General features: G+C 41.0%; 1 protein-coding gene across 6 annotated transcripts; it reads left to right on the top strand.

The window, feature by feature from the left end:
• The first annotated feature begins 391 nt into the window (after positions 1–391).
• On the top strand, positions 392–19,736 carry GABPB1 (GA binding protein transcription factor subunit beta 1). 6 transcript variants are annotated; one of them, XM_015872868.3, is made up of 10 exons: positions 392–428; positions 6,185–6,292; positions 7,099–7,266; positions 7,715–7,909; positions 9,011–9,122; positions 9,498–9,611; positions 12,019–12,204; positions 12,983–13,098; positions 16,935–17,048; positions 17,933–18,092. In XM_015872868.3, the coding sequence occupies exons 1-9, from the start codon at positions 426–428 to the stop codon at positions 17,040–17,042; spliced, it is 1,110 nt and encodes a 369-aa protein (XP_015728354.2). In that variant the 5' UTR covers positions 392–425; the 3' UTR covers positions 17,043–17,048; positions 17,933–18,092. The 6 variants fall into 6 exon arrangements, with proteins under 6 accessions (XP_015728354.2, XP_015728353.2, XP_015728352.2 ...); XM_015872867.3 differs by lacking the exon at positions 16,935–17,048 and having other exon boundaries at positions 17,933–19,736; XM_015872866.3 differs by lacking the exon at positions 16,935–17,048 and having other exon boundaries at positions 12,983–13,119; positions 17,933–19,736.
• The last annotated feature ends 358 nt before the right edge of the window (positions 19,737–20,094 follow it).

The following is a 20,094-nucleotide window of genomic DNA, read 5'->3' as shown; positions in this document are numbered from 1 at the left end:
CTGCCAGCACGGATATTAATGCCATGCTTAAATGTCATTTTGGTGAACTCTAACCAAAATATAACCTTGTTCTTCACTACGTTGTGGCCATCCATGATAATGGAACTCATATGGTGATAATGGAACTCCTATGGTGGTAAAGGAACGGAGGCCATTCGGCCTCAGGGCAGGTAGAGCCCCGGGCCGAGCAGCTCCGTGTGGTGGCCCCGCCCCCCCCCATGTCATGGTTCCTCAGTGCGGCCCCGGCCGGGCCCAGCCCCTACGGGCGGGAAGCGGCCGGAACATGGCGGCCCCTCCAGCCCGCGCTTCCCCCGCCTTTTCCCCGCGCCTCCGCGCATGCGCGTCAGGCGGCAGCGAGGCCGTATCCCTCCGCCGAGCCCCCTCCGGCCGCGGATTTTAGTGTAATAAGCGAAATCCCGCTCCCCATGGTAAGTGCCGCTCGTCCCTCCCATCGCCGTGCTGTGCCGCCCCGCTCCGCTTCAGGCCGGGGCTCGGGGCTCGCTCTGGCGGGGCGGCCGGGCCGCGCCCCTCCCCTCCGTCCGCCGCCGTGTCCATCCGCCGGGCGCAGCGGGGACTTTTGTGTGGGGCTTTTGGGCGCCGATGAGCGGCGGCTTCCCGCTCCCCTGCTCCTCGTCGCGGCGGCCGGGCCCGGCGGCACGGTAAGGCCTCATCCCCGCGCCCCGTCTCTCCCCCACCCCCCTCGGCCGGCCAAGCTTTTCCAGGTCAGTCTGCGCCTTTGTATAGGGCCCTGTTACCGGATGTGGAAGTTGATCTCTTCGCTGGTAAAAAATAATTCCACTTCCCCCGGAACCCGGCGCCTCGGCTCCCTCCGCAGCGCCCAGCCCAGCCAGGATTTCCTGTTGGGGAGAGCGGGCGTGCTGGCCGGCCTTCCGGGGACCCCGCCGCGCGAGGGGCGCGGGCCGTGGCGGCGGGGCCTGGGCCGCGGTGGAGGCCTGGGCGGGCGGCGGGCGCGGCCTGCGGGGCCGGGGCAGCGTCGGGGTCGGGGGCCGCCGCGCGGCGGGAGGGAGAGAGGAGAGGAGACGGGGAACGGGGCGACCGCGGCGGGGCCTGTCCCGCGGGACAGCAGAGCGGGGCCGGCCCGTCCCACTGCCCCGCGTGGGGCCTCCATGCACGGCCGGGGCGCGGTTCTGTCAGCGCGGGGCCCCGCCGGGCCCGGCTTGGCGCCAACGCCGCCTTGAGGGGAAGCGGCCCCGGCGGGGGGGAGCGGCTCCGCTCGGCGCTGCCCGCGGTCTGTCACCCTCGCTTTGTGCTGCTCGTCACAGCTGTGGTGGAGCGCAGACACGGAGCTGTGTGGACACGGAGCTGGGTGTCAGCTCGGGACGCGGTGCCGTTTTTCCCGACTCGCAGCCAGGGCGGTTTGTGAGGCCGGTCGGGTGTTGCTGAAATCCTCCAGAGTTCTGCTGCGTTTGGATATAGTAACTCGTATCGATTGCAGCGCCCTGTGGGTTCCCTAGCACCGTGCCTTTGAGCTGTCTGAGTTTTGTAAACACTGGTGAGACTGAAGCCCTTTGGACGAGGCGCATATACTGTAAGGACACAGAAACGTGCAGTGAGTAGGGCTCAGTACACATGGCAGAATTAACAGCCAGTGTGTGCTACGGTGTTCTTCCTCCTGACCAAAGTTCGTTCCTGAAAGCAGTGTTTTCTGGGGCTTTTCTCAGCCCGTGTGCAAGAAATTGCTGAAATACCTCCTAATAAAACGCTACTTTAATTAAAGAGGCTGGTGACTCATTTCCAGGGTATATTTCCAGTTTCATTTAATCTGAGAGAGGTTCTCAGGTTGTGTTTGTGTTATTGTTCCAAGGCTGCACACAAACCCTGGGGTTCCTCATGTCAGTCAGTTCTGCTGCATGACACCTTCTGTTACTTGGTGCCAAACCTGTGTGAGCTCTGCAGTTGCAGTGCCAACCCGAGCTGTGCGCCAGTGGTTCGCCCTTGTTGCATAATGTTACTTCTTCGATGTTACCTTTGCAGACAAATCCGCTCTCCTTTTTTAATGGCGAGTTTTATTTACTATTCATGCTATTTTGTGCAGTTATGTTGGTGATTGGTGCTGCTTACACTTAATGCACGCACCTAACGGGATACTGACCTGTGTAAAGGCAGGTGTGGTTGCCTCACCCATAAGCTATGCAGCCCAGTGTTAGTTTTCCTGATGGGCTCTTTGTTTGTTTTTTCCCTCTGGTGCTTATGTCATCCTACATAAAAGTGATCATTCTGTTTAAGTAAATGAGTGAGAATTTGGTTCTGAGCGCAGCACAATCCAGAGAAAAGCTAAAGGTGCCAAAATTACAACAGTTTGCTGTTACTATATCAGTATAACTTTTGTTATCTATAAGTGTGAGCACTTGAAGCCTGTGGTATTTATATTGAGATCTGGGCTGTGACGTGGAGTCTCTGCCCAGATGCATTTGGAGGGGTATGATTCTGTTAGGAACCACTACAAAACCATTTGGGTTTGTCCCACAAGGGTCATCAGAACCGCAGTTAAATGGTATCACACAAGGTAGAATCCTATTGACCCTGTGAAGAGACGTCACCGTATGGACATGAGTGTAGGTTTAGTGCAGGCCTTTCAGTTCCCGTAGGAGTTACAAAACTGCAATTGAAAGAAGAAGTTGTGTTTGAAGAGTTGTTCAGGGTTCAAGTATTCTGCTTGGATTTAAAGGAGAAAAAATAAATCAGTCCTGTTAACTCTATTAGTGATCAAAATGAAGTTCTTGATTAAGGATTTAAACAGTTAGCACTGACTGTTTAAACGCCGTACTCATAATACGTGTATTGCTGTGGTGGGGTAGGTGTAGTAAATATTGCTGTAGTAGGGGTGGTAAATAAACTAGAAATTGCTGTTCTCAATTTGGTGTGACACCATGTTTTATTGAAATCTGTGCTAACAGCATTTCTGAAGGCTGGGCCTGGGGATGGGGTGCGGGTGTGGGTGTCTTTTTCCCCCCTACCATTTCAAAAGAGCCGTGCTGATGGGGATGGGCTTTCTGGGACGTTTGGACTGACTTCCCCTGCAGTTCTGCTCTGTCACTGAAGCAGGGGAACCTCTTTCCTCGTGTATTCTAGGACTTTGATTGTTCTGGGGTTCTTGGAAACGGTTACAGATGGTTATCTCATGCTCAGTTCACACCGCTGCAGTTGATGCTGTTCTGGCACACCTGCGTCTCCTGTAGGAACATGCTTTGGTAGCACTGTGCTGGCAGCTGCACAGTCCCCCTGTCCACAGCTGTTCTGCAGCAGCTCTGCTTTGTGCCCGCTGGCTTTGATAAATGTGGGTGTGCTGCTGCAGTGCTAGAAGCAGAGTAAGGGCCAGATGTGGTCTCCTGGGCATACCAGGCCCAAAGATGCTGTGGTGCTTTAAGTCAAACTTAAAACCAATCCCTCCGCCTGCAGATTGGTGCTGTACCTGCAGGCGGTGCTGTGTACCCCTCTGAGAGGCCATTCCCTTTCAGATAACATACAACTTGAATCTAAAACGGTACTAAAATGTGGTGGCACCTGTCTGATGGCATTGCAGAACCCGTTTCATGTTGAGATGTGTCAGTTCGATTTTTAGTGTATTTTAATGAACTGTATAGAGAAGTTTGCTTTTGATAGTGTCACTGTGCTATTGCAGTGTCACAAAATGATCTCAGGGTGAGGGAAGGGCAGCAATTGGGCAGCTGAAGGGTTTTTCTGGCAGAAAGGGATTCTGATTCTGCAAATCCTTCTTGGTAAGCAACGATGCCAGCGGTGAGAAAGCACTGGGGAAAGAGTGGGGTGTGTTGACTTGAGGGTTTGCTGCCTGATCCCTGGGGGTCTGCCGGGTAGAAGTCAGCTTTGGGCTGAATGCTCCTATATGTTGTTAGGAAATGTCTGAACACATGCAGGTGTTGTGTTGGAAAGGCAGCAGCATTCCCTGTTGTAGTGCAGTGTTGGCATAAAGGTGATTTGTACCGAGTTCAGCAGTGCAGTGCTGCTGGCTCTGTAGCTCATCCACCAGGTGGCCCACGTGTGCTTCTAAGGGCCCTGCAAGATGTGAAGCTTCCCTGCTAAATGTGCTTGTGTCCTTGTAACTGAAGTTAAAGCTCTGTATCTTGAAAAATACAGGAGCTTGTGTGATGCTTTGTGCTTGTTTGAGATACAAACACTTTATAGCAACTAAAGAGCATACTGGTTAATGGATGAGGCCTGAGTGCTGGCAGGGGCTTGTCCTCCATGCTGAGCCCTGCACTATGTGGGTGCTCTGCTTGCTGGGTTCAAGGAGGGGGGGCGAGGGTGAGGTCTCTTTGGTCTCCACCTGTAATTCCTAAACTTCACTATTTCTTTCTTTCCTGCTGTTTTTTAAAAGTGAAATTAAGTACAGGAAAAGAATAGTGTTTCTGAATGAGTTCCTAACTTAAATGTTTTGGGTTAAGCTCTAGCTAGCTTCTGTGTGGTATTAGGTCACCAGAAAATGTGTGCGTGTGTGTGTTCTTTTTCCTTATGAAATGCAGCCCCCTTTCCTAAGAAGGGTGCTGGATAAAGGGAGGACTGTGCTCATTGACTTCACTGCTGCACTTGACAAATGCCTTCTGTGCTGTTGTTTCATACTGTTACCCCACAGCATCCCTGTGAAACAGGAACAGGAAATCTTTCTCTTATTCTTCTTTCTCTTTTGCTTTTTCTTTCCTTGGAGGGGAGTAAGCTGCTGTTTTTTCCTCTGCATCTGACCATGCTCCTTGCCTTCCTGCCCACTGTCAGAGTTTGTGCTGTCCTTGCTGCCCTCCTGCTCCTCTACCCTTGTCTGACTGGACAGGATTCTGTGTGCGGGCACAGATGGGATGTTATCATGCTCTGATGCCAGCAGCAACTTCTGCTTCTCCCTGTGGCTGTGCTGACATGTTGAGGATCTGCATTTGTATGTTTCCCCCCTTCCTGCTTTCTAGTTTCTTTTAAATCTGTAGCTTTCAGCTTATTGAGCAACATACCATGCAGCTTCTGCCAGCTGACCCAGGTGCAGATGACTTTCTTAACACATTGGCTTTGTGACAGAAGCATCGGTTTAAGGAAAGAGATTAAAAAATGACCCTATTGAGATTTCTTTCTGAACTGTGTACTCTTAGTTTGCATAGGAAATAGGCAGCACGGCTTTGCTGTTGTTAGTCACACGGGTTAACTCTTGCTTGGGACTGGGAAGTAATTGCTGTGTGTGATGCTGTTTTTGCCATCCTGGCAGTGGAAAACATAGATACCAGGCCACAAACTTAGTAATGTATTTTTGTTAGTAGCATGACTTAGGATTTAGTTCTAAATTTTCTTACTGAACATATTTAATAGCAAGCATGAAATGGAGTGGATTTAAGTCTTCAGTGCAATAGGAACATAGCTAGGTGTCTCTTGTCAATGCATACTTCTGTATGCTCTGCATTATATAGAACTTTCACTTGAATGTTGTTAAAAAAGGTGACCTAAAGACGATGCAAAGGTTTTCCAGCTCATGTCTCAGAGCATGTTCAGAAACTGTGCTTGAATGTTCTTTCAGTAACTGTAGGCAGCTGATGAAGGCAGTAACATTGGTTTTCAGGCACACATTTCCGTCTGGTGCAGATAGAGCAGAAACATGTCTATGGCTTCAGGCCCTAGATAGGAATCCAGGCGTTATTTCATGGTGAACAAAATGAAGTGATAATGATGGACAAGATGTCAGAAAGGGGCTGTGTTTTGTATTTATTGAGGTGTCTTTGCATAGTGGTACTTCTAATGTATATACAGGTATTTCTGGATAAGTGATTGTAATGTCTTTGGACATGTGGCACGGCAGCTCTGACAGTACCACTTGAAAGCTGGACAAAGCAGCAGAAGGCTGCAGTATCAGGTGAGAGCTTCCAAACCACTTTTTACTATTAGAAATGTGTGCCCAGTTCAGTTTAACTTAAGTTTGCTGTAACAAGGAAGGTGCTGCAGTTACGGGATTGTAATCCTGAAATCTTCCCCCCCAGTGTCACTTACGTTTGGCAGGAGTAACTCTAAAATCAGTCTGCTTCTTGCAGTCAAGAAAGCTTGTTGCCAATATTTAAAATTTCAAGTTTTCTTAAAGATCCAGTTGTTAAAAACAACAGCAGTACCTGCATACTTAAAATAGTCCTAATGTTAAGTATGTTTTTTTTTCTTTCTATTCCTTTATGTCCTTAACTAGATGTCACTAGTAGATTTGGGAAAGAAACTTCTAGAAGCTGCGCGAGCGGGACAAGATGATGAGGTTCGCATTCTGATGGCCAATGGAGCACCTTTTACCACAGATTGGGTAATGGAAACTTTTGCAGTGTTTCATCAGTTCTCTTAGGGAAATTTTGCGGTAGCATCGTCTGGTGTCTAATTCAAAGTTAAATTTCTTTCTGTGATTTAACCTCCTACTAATTTTTTTTAACAGTATGTGAATGGGTTCCTTCTGATGCCTATTCAGGTGAACTTCAGAATGGTTAATGGGAGAAGGCAGCAGTTACTGTGTTTACATATTTAATGCAGTAAGAGTACTGAATTAAGAGAGCAGTCCTAGCTACCTTGAACATGTTCTCTAGGTTGTGTTTTAGAGGTGTGTCTGCTTTGATTAGATTGTGTAGAGAGTCTAAGTCAGGTACTTCAAATTTTAGGGTATTTGCAATCCCTTGGAAGCCTTAATCTATTTAGTCACCCAACTGTAAAGTTTAACCTGTTTTGAACAGGAGATTGGAGTTAATGACTTCCAGAAGTCCCTCCTGGTGTTGGCTTGGTGTGGTGTGACATGTTGACCAGCACTAAAAGTGGGGTTAGGTCTCTTGAAACTTCACAGCTGAAAAAAACGGGAATAAAAATAAATCCATCATGTAACTCAAAGTTGCTTCCAGTGATCTGTTTTTAGTGTGTTCTGATTATGGAAAACTATCTTAAACATTTTTGTTTTTCCTCTTTATACTTCATGAAAACCACAACAGCTTCCTTTTCTGATGTCAGGAAAGGAAAATAATTTGAAATGGTGGCCTAACATTTGTTAGCTACAGAAAAATAGGTTCTTCATATTGCTGTCTGTTCAGGGTCTGCTTTTTGTTTTTTTTATTTCCCGTTAAATTACAGTTGGGAACATCTCCACTTCATCTGGCAGCACAGTATGGACACTACTCCACGACAGAGGTGCTGCTGCGAGCGGGTGTAAGTCGGGATGCCAGAACAAAAGTGGACAGGACGCCGTTACATATGGCAGCTTCAGAAGGCCATGCCAGCATAGTAGAAGTCTTACTTAAGGTAAAGACTGCTGAAGCTAGGGATTTTACAATGGCTTATGATAAAATATGTACAGTTTTCTTTCAGTCACAGAACCTAATATCTAAATGATGTGAATATTTATACCATATGTGTTGGGTGCTTTGTTTCTCTACTCAGTTGTGATTTATTTTGGTATTATAATCAGCATGATTTCAGACACATTATTTATCGATGTTCCAAAAAAGACTCCTTCCTAATTTGGCTTTGAGTAAGTAAAAGCTTTTAGAACCAAGAGGTGTTATGTTTTAGGAATCCTTTGAGATAAATAATCTGTGGTACGTAGATTGAAGTCCTTTTAAGAAATCTATTAGAATAAGGTAACAGGACATTACTACTGGAAAGATGGTTTTGGGCTTCATTCCACAAGCGGTGTTATTTAATTCATGTACTTCTAATGACACAGTTCATGCAATATTCTTGTTTGTAGCATGGTGCTGATGTCAATGCTAAGGACATGCTCAAGATGACTGCACTTCACTGGGCTACTGAACATAACCACCAAGAAGTTGTAGAACTCTTAATAAAGTATGGAGCAGATGTTCACGCTCAGAGTAAATTTTGCAAAACTGCATTGGACATTGCAATAGACAATGGAAATGAAGACCTTGCAGAAATATTACAGGTAACTCTTGGTTCATGATGCTGAAGGCACTTAGAGCAAAGTACTTGTTCAGATGTGTGATCAGCTAAGCTTCTATAGCAAGCATGCATCGATTATATTAACTAATAATGCTGGACTTTGGTCTAGTTTTTAGTTGGAAATGAGATTGCAGTTGATAAACTGTTGGCTGACGAGTATTTTACCACCTGTAAAGTCAAGAAGTTTTCTTCACTTTCTTAGTGTGTGGTATCTTCGCAGATGAAAAATTTAATGCATTGCCATAGCAGGAAGGTTTCACTGTACCTTATTATTTAGTTGGTTTCATGAGTAAATTACAACATTTCCTGTTGGAGCTGGAAATCAAGAGTGGAGAGAAGAGATGGTAGTTTTTCCTGGATTAGGAAAACTGGGATTGAATTGCTGGTGAAACGTTTGGGATTGGGATAGGTAACTGCCTGGAATTACGAGCTGTAACTTTTCAGTAGTGGTCACAAAGGCAAATCAAGTGCTGAATTATTGAGAAAAATATTAGAAAAGCAAAAAAGGATATTATTAAGCCGCTGTATAAATCTGTTGCTCCTCTGCATTTTGAACTGTATACCTATACTTCTGGTCTGTCCCTTCAGCTTACTCTTTGTTGCAAAAGGGATATAATAAATAAAAGCCAAAACAATTCAAAGTAAGATGGAAAGATGATTTGCCATCTACAATTGCTGGCAATTTGAAGCTGCTGAGCCTTTTGTTGTTGTTTTGGTTTGGTTTTGGTGGCATATTGGTATTGCTGTAGTCTTAGTTCTTCTGGCCTCTGTTTTAGATATTGACCTTATGCATCTTCAGAAAGCCTTTGTCTTTACATGGTCCTCTGTGTGTATGATAAATGAAGAGGAGAGATGGCAGCATGCCATTATTCTTTCTCACTTCAGTGGACTTTTTTTAGCTTTAAGACAGAAAAAACTTTCTTATTCACTTAACAGAGCATAAGGTGTGACACTGCGTGTATATTGAACAAATATAGCTAGCGAGATCCACCCTGCATGGGTGGCATGCACAGTAGTTCTAGTTCTTGCAAAGTAAATAACTTATCTCCACAGCTGGAGTGATGTTATTACCCTTGTCTCCTAGATTGCAATGCAGAACCAAATCAATACGAATCCGGAGAGTCCAGATACTGTGACAATACATGCAGCAACGCCACAATTCATCATTGGACCTGGAGGGGTGGTGAACTTAACAGGTCTGGTATCTACTGCAAATACATCAGGTGGAATGGGTATTTAGTTGCCTATAGGATAGCTACATTTAGTGAAGGAATTTTACGTTTAGTGAAAAGACTTGAGGAACAATAATGGTACAAATAGAGTACTAATGTATTCTTTTTCAGTGTTTCTTATGTGTTTCAAAGCATCTTAGTACTGAAAATAAGTCTTCATACAGTAAATTATCAGAAGCTGTATTTGCTTGAGAAACTTGCTTACAGAATAGCACTTTGGCTTAGCAGAATGTTACTAAGAGCTGTGTGTATTAATACCTTCAGTACAATACAAATATAAAAGGTGCTTTGTGGATAGCTTTTTTTTTTTTCAACAAACTTTTGTTTTCCTCCTGCTAGATGAGACAGGAGTGTCTGCTGTCCAGTTTGGGAATTCATCAACGTCAGTATTAGCCACATTAGCGGCTTTAGCAGAAGCGTCAGCCCCACTGTCTAATTCTTCAGAAACGCCAGGTGAGAAAGCCGTGTAGTTTAACTTCATTTAATAAACAAAACTGAAGTAAATAATTGGTGTCTTCTGAGATACAGTTCATGCAGAAATGAGAATATAATCTTATTTCTTTGTTCAGTGTGAACAAAAGCTTTCCTTTTCTTTCACTTGAAAGGTTGGTAGATACATGTGAACAATTACTTCTTAGTGAGATTTCTGACCGTGTTGGGTGTTTGTGGGCCTAATGTTACTAGCATTCATTCTTGCTGAAAGCAAGTGTGATTCAAGAGACTTAATTCACATCTTTGTGAATGCAGCGGTCTAGTTGCATTTGATGTGAGAATGTTTTCTGCGAATGCTTTTTTCTGTTAAGTTACGAGAGATAGCCCCGATGTTCTTTCTATGTACTTAATCAGCACTTCTCTTAACATTTCCTCTGATAGGGACAGGAATATTTAGTGACCTTAACATGAAAAAAAATTAGCTGAGAGAATTCTTGCTTGGCTTTCGTTTAGCCTTTTATTTAGCCTCCTTTATATGAGACTGTATATATTTGGAGCACTTGGGCTCTGCCTTCTGTTCTGTTTCTTTCTAGACTTTACTCCCCTTTTCAGGTTAACTTTACTCTGATCTCTTCCTCTAGTTCCTTGTGGCTTAAAAACACATTGGTTTTTATAAAATTAAAGAAAGTAGAATGCTTCCGACTGGAGCTGAGTAGAATGCTTGTTTTAACTTCTACTTGTGAAGTACATATAAGGTTATGGATGTTACATGCTAATAAATGGTTCATTATATACAGACCTTTGAGATGGAAGGGGAATTCAGAGAAATCTGTTTTAACATGTGTATTTGGTGTTGGGATGAGGTGTGTGTTTCTGGCTGCATGCATTGGAGGTCATGCCAGTATTTTTCATCATATGAAAGAGTATCAAATCGTGATTCTAGGTATGTTGATATAGAAAGAGAGCAAGGAAAACATTAGGACTGTATTTATGGGATTATTTTTCTTTTACATCAGTAACTATTTTTCAGACAAAATTTTGAAGGTTTTTATTCCTAAGTCTCCTACAGAAGTCCTGGTAATGTTTCCTTCTGTATTGAAAGCACAGTGTTGATTCTGAAGCTGAAAGATCAGGGCTTTTTGCCCCAGCAGTATTGGCTCTTGCAACTTGGTTTCTTTTTTATTTTTATTTTTTTTAACAGTAGTCTCTTACTGCTGCATCCTTACTTGGAAGCCAAATGAAGTTCAATACAATACCACTTATTCATGCAGGGCTTACTGTTTTGATTTACTGAATAAGCACTCTGTGAATATGTAAGCAGGGCTATAGGGCAGTAATCTCTTTACATAATGATCTTCAGAAGGCAATGACTGCAGTCATTTGGACTACACAGTGACTTCTGAGTGTGTTATATTATAATTTAAAAGATGAAAGCTTCAGAATTTTATCTACCTTCTCTCATCTGGAGCATCGCAATATGGTCTGTAGGGTTTTAATTGGATCTCTGTAGATAGGAAGCTCTCTAATGTCTGTTATTTGAATCAAAGGCTTTGCTTTTACCCTCACAAATTGGAAGTGAATTACGGAGTTATGTGTTTGAAATTCTTTGATTGCAGTACCAGTCATCTTGCCCTTTGTCTCAGTATCTTGTTTTAAAAAAATAGGAGTGCTAGTGTGGGGCCCTGATTACAGTATGTGTAGTGCATGCTGTAGTTCTGGATGCAGTCATTGTCTTAACTCAATTTGATTTATACATGTAACATAAAAGAGCAATGAGAAGTAACTACTATATATTTGTTACCGAATCATGAGTATTCAATGAGCTGGGATTTTTTTCTTTTTACTTTTACCTATTAAGTTGTACACGTACAATGTTTATTTTATTTTCTTAGTGTTTTCCTTCTCCTTCTAAGGTGTAAAAGTGTCAGCTATGCAGAACTTTGCATTTAGTTGTGTTTTGTGCTTTGTATTGTCATTAAAGTCATGTTTGTGGTTGAGGAACATGTACAGTAACTTAGCATGTTACTGGCTTGAAAACCACTGTGATAGGCACATAAGTCAGGGCTTAGTCCTGAGGTAAACTTGGTAAGGTACTTGTTGAGGAATGGTTGTGGTTTTCATCCTCTTGCTGCCATGCTAATGCAGAACCCTAATAGTCACATTTGAGTGGGGTGAATCTATTAGGAATGTTCTAAATGAAAACTGATTATACGAGGTAAAACAGGACAAAATTGCATGTATATTGCAAAATATGAGTGCATTGTATGCATGTGGTGAAAGTTTTTCATTAACATAATATGTAGAATATGTATATGTTGTATTGCATTAAACTGAGGAAGATCAAATTTATAAAGACATGGAAGAATTCTTTCTTGGCTAAAATGCATTTGAAACAATGAAACTTAATTCCTTGTGTTTTTGTTGATAGTTGTGGCAACAGAAGAAGTGGTGACTGCAGAATCCGTGGATGGTGCTATTCAGCAAGTTGTCAGTTCTGGAGGTCAGCAAGTTATTACTATAGTTACAGATGGCATTCAGCTTGGTAATCTGCATTCAATTCCAACCAGTGGAATAGGGCAGCCAATAATTGTGACCATGCCAGATGGGCAGCAAGGTGAGTAGAAGCTTGTGCCTTTTGAGCTTGAGAAACCATTTCAGTTACAGTAATGAATTGTTAAATGCAAGTAGCTTGGAAAATATTGTATTGCTACCGATCCAGATACGTTTTTGAATTCTTGAACTGTAAAAGGCTCAGGCACATGAACTATGGCAGTTCAGTGAGCTGCTACAGGTCAGCTGAGACTCAGCATTAGGATAAAGTAGAAGGATTACTAAACTATGGGTGAGAAATGATGCATCTAAGGGAAAAGTGATAACTACTGGTTTCATCTTCAGAAAGTTTGATGTTCTGGAAGAGTAGTCTCAGAGCACTGAAACCAGAATTACACAGATTGTCTCTTCCTTTTGGACCACATGTACTTTGTGAAAGCTTCTAGTATGCTAAGTCTTGTTCTGTGATGTGTGTCTTTTGGTGGTTTCTTTTCAAGATGCTCTGCCAGTGCCTTTTAGATACAAATACTTCCCTCTCTGGTTTATTCATGAAGATTCCCATTGTGGAGCATGAAAAGCTGTACACTGAAAGACAAAAGTTTTGGTCCACTATCTTGTTGAATAAATACACCTGCTTGTCAGATAGCATTATACAAATGGCTAAGGCTTTAATAATTTTTCTCTGTGCTGGCCTCTGCAACGCCACTTTTGTAGAGCCGTATTTTCTTAAGGGAAAGACTGCATTTTACTGCTGTTTATAAGGTTATGTAACTATATGAGTTTTATTTTGTGTAACTACTGCTTGAAGACGAGTGCATTTCAATATATAAATATGTTTTTAGTATTAACAGTTCCAGCAACAGATATTGCTGAAGAAACAGTGATAAGTGAAGAACCACCAGTCAAGAGACAGTGCATTGAGATTGTTGAAAATCGTGTGGAGTCTGCAGAAATAGAAGTAAGGACTCTATTACATGATGTATGTTAACCAGAGTGTTCAGCTCTACATATGTGGTTGGCTTTCTGGTGTTGTTTTAGAGTTAAGTTTCTGTGTTAAAGCAGAATTGAGAGTGTGATACATTAACTTGTTCAGTTTCCTCTGTTACTGGAATTTATCTGTTACAAAGATGTTGTAAAAAGTACATAGGCATGCTGTTTGCTTCATCTGGTTGTGTGCATACAAATGTTATTTGTTTAAGTTTTTGTTAGTTTTATTCCCCTCTCTAAGATCACTAGCTAGTTTTTAAAACTAGATGCTGATAATGTTATCACATAACTCAATTCTTTCCATAGCAGTGAATGAGAATGGTGTCCCCTCATCTGTCTTTTATGACCATGTGTTTGTCCTGATTGTGAGATCACAGTCTTAGCAATGTTTCCTTTCCATTCAAGATAACTGTTAATGGAAATATGAAACAATGAGATTCTGTGTTTGTCAGTTTTTATCTCTTTTTTTTTTTTTTTTCCCTCTCAATTCTGGAGCTGTTACTATTATATGTCTCTGCATTATAAAGTTTTTTGAAAATACAACCCGGAAGACCAATTGATATTAAAAGAGCTTTTCTTATATGACAGATGAACCTTTTTAATTTAAATCTGTAGCTTTATTTTTTCTAAATATATTTTAAGCCAAGTAAGTCAACCATCTCATTCCTCCTTCTGTTACTTCTAACTGTGCTGGCTAGTTTTGCTCAAAAGATTAAGGACATTACTGTCAGCCTTGATAAGGCTGTGAGTTCTCATTTTGTCAACTCCATGATATTTCCATTTATCAAAAGTTGTATTTTGACTTTGTTCGTATTATTGAATAACACTTTGTGCCTAATTGAGTACTGTTTATTGTTCAGTATGCCCTATGCCTTGTCCTTGTCTAATAACAGCAATTGCCTCTTTCCATCACTGAATTTGTCTGTCCCTAAGTTGTCATATCAAATACCTTTGGCTTTTGCAGCTTTGTGGTCATTACATATTATCACAACACTTAACATTTTCTTGCTGCATTTTTTAAAAAAATGTATGATTATTACAATAAAAACTTTTCTTTTGTTCACGTTTTTAAACATCGGCTTGAATTATTCTTACAGGAAATTACAGTTAGTAAATAATAATCAGTAGCTAAAGGAAAAAAAATCCAGATTGATTAATAATCAATTGACCTGATCCTAGCTAAAGGTAGTTACTAAAACAATACAAATAATCCCCTAAGAGGACTCCAGCTTCAATTACATGTTTGGAAAACATTTCTGGAATCTTAAAAGTAGTTGGTTAAAATGATGAACTTTATCTGTTACTTTTAAGAGCAAGTTTTGAATACTGATTTAATCCTTGATTGGACAATTGAATTCATGTGCAGACCTTTGCCTCTTGCTGGAGGCCAGCTGGTTTCAGGAGCCTCAGTGTGCTCCACACTTGTGGTGCGTCCTGTCTTTGGTAACTGGGGCATTAAAGGTGTGCACATGAAATCAGTTTGCTTGACAGGCTAACATAAAAGTGTATGCTTGAATTTGGAGAGAGCAGAACTCTGCCCCATAAGAAAAAGATTTTTGATGTGAAAAACCTCTATTATAATGAAGATTAGCTTCTTTGCCTTGTTGGTGATTCATTCCTCTTATTTCATTACAAAGACTTGATTCAAGGCAAAGAGTGCTGTCTTCCAATGTTTTGCATTGATAATTTATGAACAGTTAATTGTAGTTTGATAGCCTTTTAAGTTGAACTCCCTCCCACTCATGCAAGGTGACAAACATTCCATCCTGATAGTGGTGATTTCTGACTATTTGGGTCTGTTGAATTCAACCACTGCAGCTCATTTCAAGAGGTATAGCAGTCTCTTGAAGCTATGTGATGGTAGCAACAAATGATCCCTGTCATGCAGATACTGTTTTTCATTTTCACACATAATTCATTAACATACAGTGAATTTTATTTTCATTCTTGAATTTTACTGTCTGTCTTTTTGCATGTTGGAAAGGTGACATGCTTTAGAAACAGTCAGGACAATTAGACTAAAATAAGTCATAATTGTAGATGAGTTGTATTAATGAATTCTTATCCCTTCATTTCCTTGCTTAGCTTGGCTATTATTTGTTATTTAAGTATTTGAATTACAGCTGCCCCCTCTTCAATATGAGGACTGTTAAGGAAAGTTGTACATAGTAAAGAAAATTCCCATGTAAAACAGAAGATCCATTAAGAGTACTCAGACTTCTCTGACTTTTCAGTCAATTCAGAGAAACCTGAATTGGTTTCTCTATAGTTGTAACGGACTTTAGGGAATTAAAACATTTCTTAGGATGTTCTGAAGAGCACCCAAAGAACGTTTTCTGAATTTGCTGAAGTTGAGTGCCCAATTATAGCCTCCAGTTTTAAATGTCAGAGTTGAGGAACTAATTTTCACTGATCTGTCTGCAGCAGGTGTACATTGCTCATCCAGAAGTACTGGTTTCTTTCACTGCTCAGTTGGTACGTTTGGCCCCAGTTCCTCAGCTTATTCTATTTATATTAACACTAAACCTGTTTAAGAACTACACCTATTAGTTCTTGGGCTAGCCAATATGCTGTGAGTTGCCAATATGCCTGGAAGATACCGGTTTTACCTCTGCCACCAATATTATTTATTTTTATCCTGCCCTTGGCCATGCTATCACGCTTAGTGTGGCTGTACTCCTTGTGAGTACCTGGCTCTGTTCCTCTCTTATGTGGAGATAACTCAGAAGACTTATTCTGGGTTTTGGTCTCCATCCCCAAGTGTTTGCAGTTTGTGTGTGCTCCATAGTAATGGCAGCGCCTTTGTTTTGTAATGGATCACAGAGCCTTGGCAGGTGAACTGCTGCTAGTTCTCGTTTTTCTGCAGCTTTGCTCCTTGACAGTAGGACATTTAATTGTGTAGACATTTGTGAGACAGATAAAGCTCAGGTTGGCACATGGGTGCCCTGAAGTGGGAAAACCTGCTTCCCAAGCATAGTGGGATACCTGTTCTGGCTGCTCTTCTGAGAGCTGTCTGAACTCCTTTGCCCTCAGCTTGATACCTACATGGCTGCTTTATGTAAGTCATATTGGTTCTGTTTAAGTTACACAATAAGTTATAGAAATAGCAGTATGTTCAGGCCAGACTGGTGTTGGAACATCCCTGGTGTATTTCAGATCCTTTGTGACATGCAGACTCTACCACTAATTTTGCATTAATATTTGGCACAGGTCAGTCCGGCTGCTACAGTAGTTGCCCATTCCTAATGCCGATTAAAAAGCAGAATCCTGATTTGCAGAGGTGGAGACTGAAATTCCTTTTCAAATAAGCAACAAGATCAAATTAGCTGTCATTTTATTAGTGCATGCTCCCAGTGAAGCAAACCCATCAATGTTAGCTTCCTTTAGCTCTTAAAGCCTTATGTAGAATCAGTTTTCATTTACAGTTTCATCTGTTCTGTATTGTAGCTAGTCTTTATCAACCTGTTAATAACATCTGTCCTTCACCTGTTGTTTTTGCTATACAGATGCTGCTGCTAGCAGTGATCAGATCACCTGTGTTATTGTATTTAAGCACACTCAGCACTGCATGTGACTGCTAAATGGCTATGACAAGTACTGAGAGCAGTAGCAAGTAGAAGGGAGGCAGAGTATTTTCTGTTTTCAGGCTCTGATCATGAAAATACGTGAGTTCATCGAAGACGTGAAGAATAGAGATGCTGTTCTGGGGGTGGAGGGGTAAAACTAAAACTATTCCAGGTATTCAATGGGAATGTGATGCTATGTTAAAAAAGCAACTTACTTTCACTTGGTCTCAATTTTTTACAGCTTTGTTTTTCTGAGAGGGAGATTGCTTCTCTGTCAGCCTCCCCTCTGTGGCTACTGAGAGCTGTAGTGGAAGGAAGGAAGGGAGATCAAGTACTACCTTACTCATAAAACATGGTGCGCTTTAATGAAATAGTATGTGGTTGAAGATCAAAACAAAACTATTTTTCCAAGCAAATAGCTTTATTCAATTAGGCTCAGTACAGGATCAAACAAAATAGGTGTGTCAGAGGAGGCAGAAATACATTCTCCTTAGTTTCTAAGGCAGCCTCATAAGAAGTGATGTTTTATTTTATGTGTATTTTATTGGAAACTATTTTATAGCTATCCTCGAATAAGTTACTCTTGTGTTCAAAAAGTTTATCTAGCTAATTGCCTCTTAATTTGCAATAATGTAGTGTCCTTGGGGTTGCTGTTATACCTCTGGGTAGTGTGGTATCAGTCACTTCAAATCACTTCATTTAGAAACCTGGTCTTAAATTCTGGTTAGTGAGCAGATGTTGCTTTCTGGCACACACTGCTGTTAGGGAACAGTTTTTTTGAACTATCTGACGAGAAAAACCTATGCAGAACAGAATGCTTAACAGGAAGAGGCATATTGGTTTGAATCCCAATCCTATTAGAAGTTAACTTAAAAAAAAAAAAAAAGTCACAGGGAATTGAATGATGGGGAAAACATTAATAATGTTTGATTGCTATCGCTGTCCGTCCACTTATGTACTTTTATCATTTTTCTATGAAGGCTGGCTTGGTGTCTTTGCAGTGAAAGAGATTTGGGTTTGCCTTATTTAGACTTCAGACCTTACTGAGGGGAATTATCTGCTGTCGTGATTCCTGTCTAATTTACTCAGAAGCATTAGTATAGATTTGCCCCGGTAAGACCCAAACAATTTCTACATGATGGCCCTAGTACTTGAGCTGCATGTAAAGAACAAGTATTTGCCATTTTACCTGCATTCGATACATATTTGACAAAGTGTTGCTGGTTCTGTTTCTAATAGGAAAGAGAAACTCTTCAGAAGCAGCTGGATGAGGCAAACAGAGAAGCACAAAAATACCGTCAGCAGCTTCTGAAGAAAGAACAAGAAGCAGAGGCCTATCGGCAGAAGTTAGAGGCAATGAACCGCCTCCAGACTAATAAAGAAGCTGTTTAATAAAAAAGAACTTACTGCATAGCCTGTTACTTTCAAAAACCTGCAGTACAATCTTGAACTGTTCTCTGTATAGGTGCAGACACAGGATTACATGATAGAGAAGATGCTACGAGTCGATAACTGGACTTAAGCCGTGAGCTCTGATGAGTTTCTTGTAACATAAAAACTCTGAATTTAGAAATTGTGAAAAGTATTTAAAATGAAATACTGTAAATAGTTGTTTTTTTTACAGTTTCAAAATGAGTTGATAAATCTTTTTGAAGGGATCCAGAAGCACGAAGCCAATGTTTTTGTGAAATTTTTGATTTTAATATGAATCTAACTTCTGAAAAACAGAACAGTTTTAAGGGTGATGTTGATTCATCTGACAACTTGAAAATGAATTATGTGACAAAAGGAATTAAAAGTTATTTCTACGAGGTAACAACTTCTCTGAATAAGACATTTCCAGGTGGAAATCTTTGTACAGCTTTAAGAAGTTGTCTCAGATTCTCTGAAAACCATTTTTTGGGTTTGTTTGTTTGGGTTTTTTTTAGGCGGTGAAATTTTTATATTTAATTTCAGATATATCCAAGTAGATTTACATGTATATGAAGCTAATATTTTTTAAACTTTTTGGTTTGTACATATGCTGCATGTTTTTATAATTTCTACACGTACAACTCGCATAGGTATTTTTCAGCAGAGATGAGGGCAAATTATGAGAACAACGTTTAGCCTGTAGGTCATTGGAAGTAAGCTAGCAGCTGGTTTTATTGTGGAAGATACGTTTCTTGAAGAATGTAATTTGTAATTAAAAAACAAAACAAAACCAAAATCTTAATTTTCATAAGAGACGATTTAAAGTTTGATGGTGGAGGCGTTGCAGCATCAATTTGTGTGTCTTGCAGTTTTCTGAGACAAACGTTTTAAAGTTTGGAAATGAATAGAAAAGAATGTCTCCACTGGAACACAGCTTGTTATTTTAGAGTATTTTTATTCATCTGTTTTCTCCCGATAGCCTTGAAGTCATTTCAGTGATACCTTTTTATTCTAGACAGACTTTTGCATTTTAATTATGCAATTGGACAAGTAATTTTTTATGTTTTAGTGATGCTGCTCCTTACCGGCATCATTGTTCTTCACTGTGATACTGTGTCTGTGTGTGTCTGTGCAGTGATATGTTACACTTAGGATTTATATAGCACATTACATCTTCAGAGCATCATAAAATCTTTTAAAGAGCCCTTACTGTACTGCCCGAGGCAGGTAAGTGAGTGTTATTGTCTCAGTTTTATAACTGGTATAAGCGCAACACAGGGAGTATTAAACAATTGGTCCAAGACCACAAGAATCTGTGGTAGACCTCAGGAGTTCCTGGCTTCTGGTCCTATGCTTAGACTGAGCTGCCTTAAGATTGTTCAGTGCTGTGTTACATTAAATTTTAAACTACTGTGCAGGTTCCTTTTTTTTTTTTTTTTTTTTTTTTTTTTTTGTAAGATAAAACTCTTTGTGCTTTGCTTTGTTGTTCCATGTTCCACTGCTTTTATGGAATTGTTTATATAAAGTTAAGCAAAAAGTCTAGTTTACCTATACTGTATACAGGACGATTACCCTTAAAACTGTACTCTGGCCTACTTTTTCTATTTTACAATTAAATATCTTTTCCACATATGTGTAGTGGGGAATCAATTCTATTTCTGTTGTTTTGTATGTGTGCTGGAAGGTCAAAACCAGTATGTTGCATCCTGGTGTTAGTCTTAAAACATCCATCCTCAGAGATAGGAGGGAAGAGTGGGAATAGAATGGCTTTATAGAATACAAAGTGAATCTTCCCCCTTCACACTTGGGATTGAGTTTGTAGAATTGGCAGCTCTGAAAAAAAACAAACAACCCTAACATGGGTAAGAATCTGGAAAATTGGGTCTGGTTTGGAAAATTTGATCTCAAAATAGTCAAGAGATGGTAGAGATTGAAAATTTGTGCTGGTGGTTTTTAGTAGGATTGCTTTCCAAGAATGTGATTGTACT

The sequence above is a fragment of the Coturnix japonica genome, chromosome 14 (genome assembly GCF_054131305.1).
Source record: "Coturnix japonica strain WE chromosome 14, WE-NBRP24, whole genome shotgun sequence".
Taxonomy (NCBI): Eukaryota; Metazoa; Chordata; class Aves; order Galliformes; family Phasianidae; genus Coturnix; species Coturnix japonica.
Note: the sequence above shows the minus strand (reverse complement) of the source record. Positions and strands in the feature narration are given on the sequence as shown.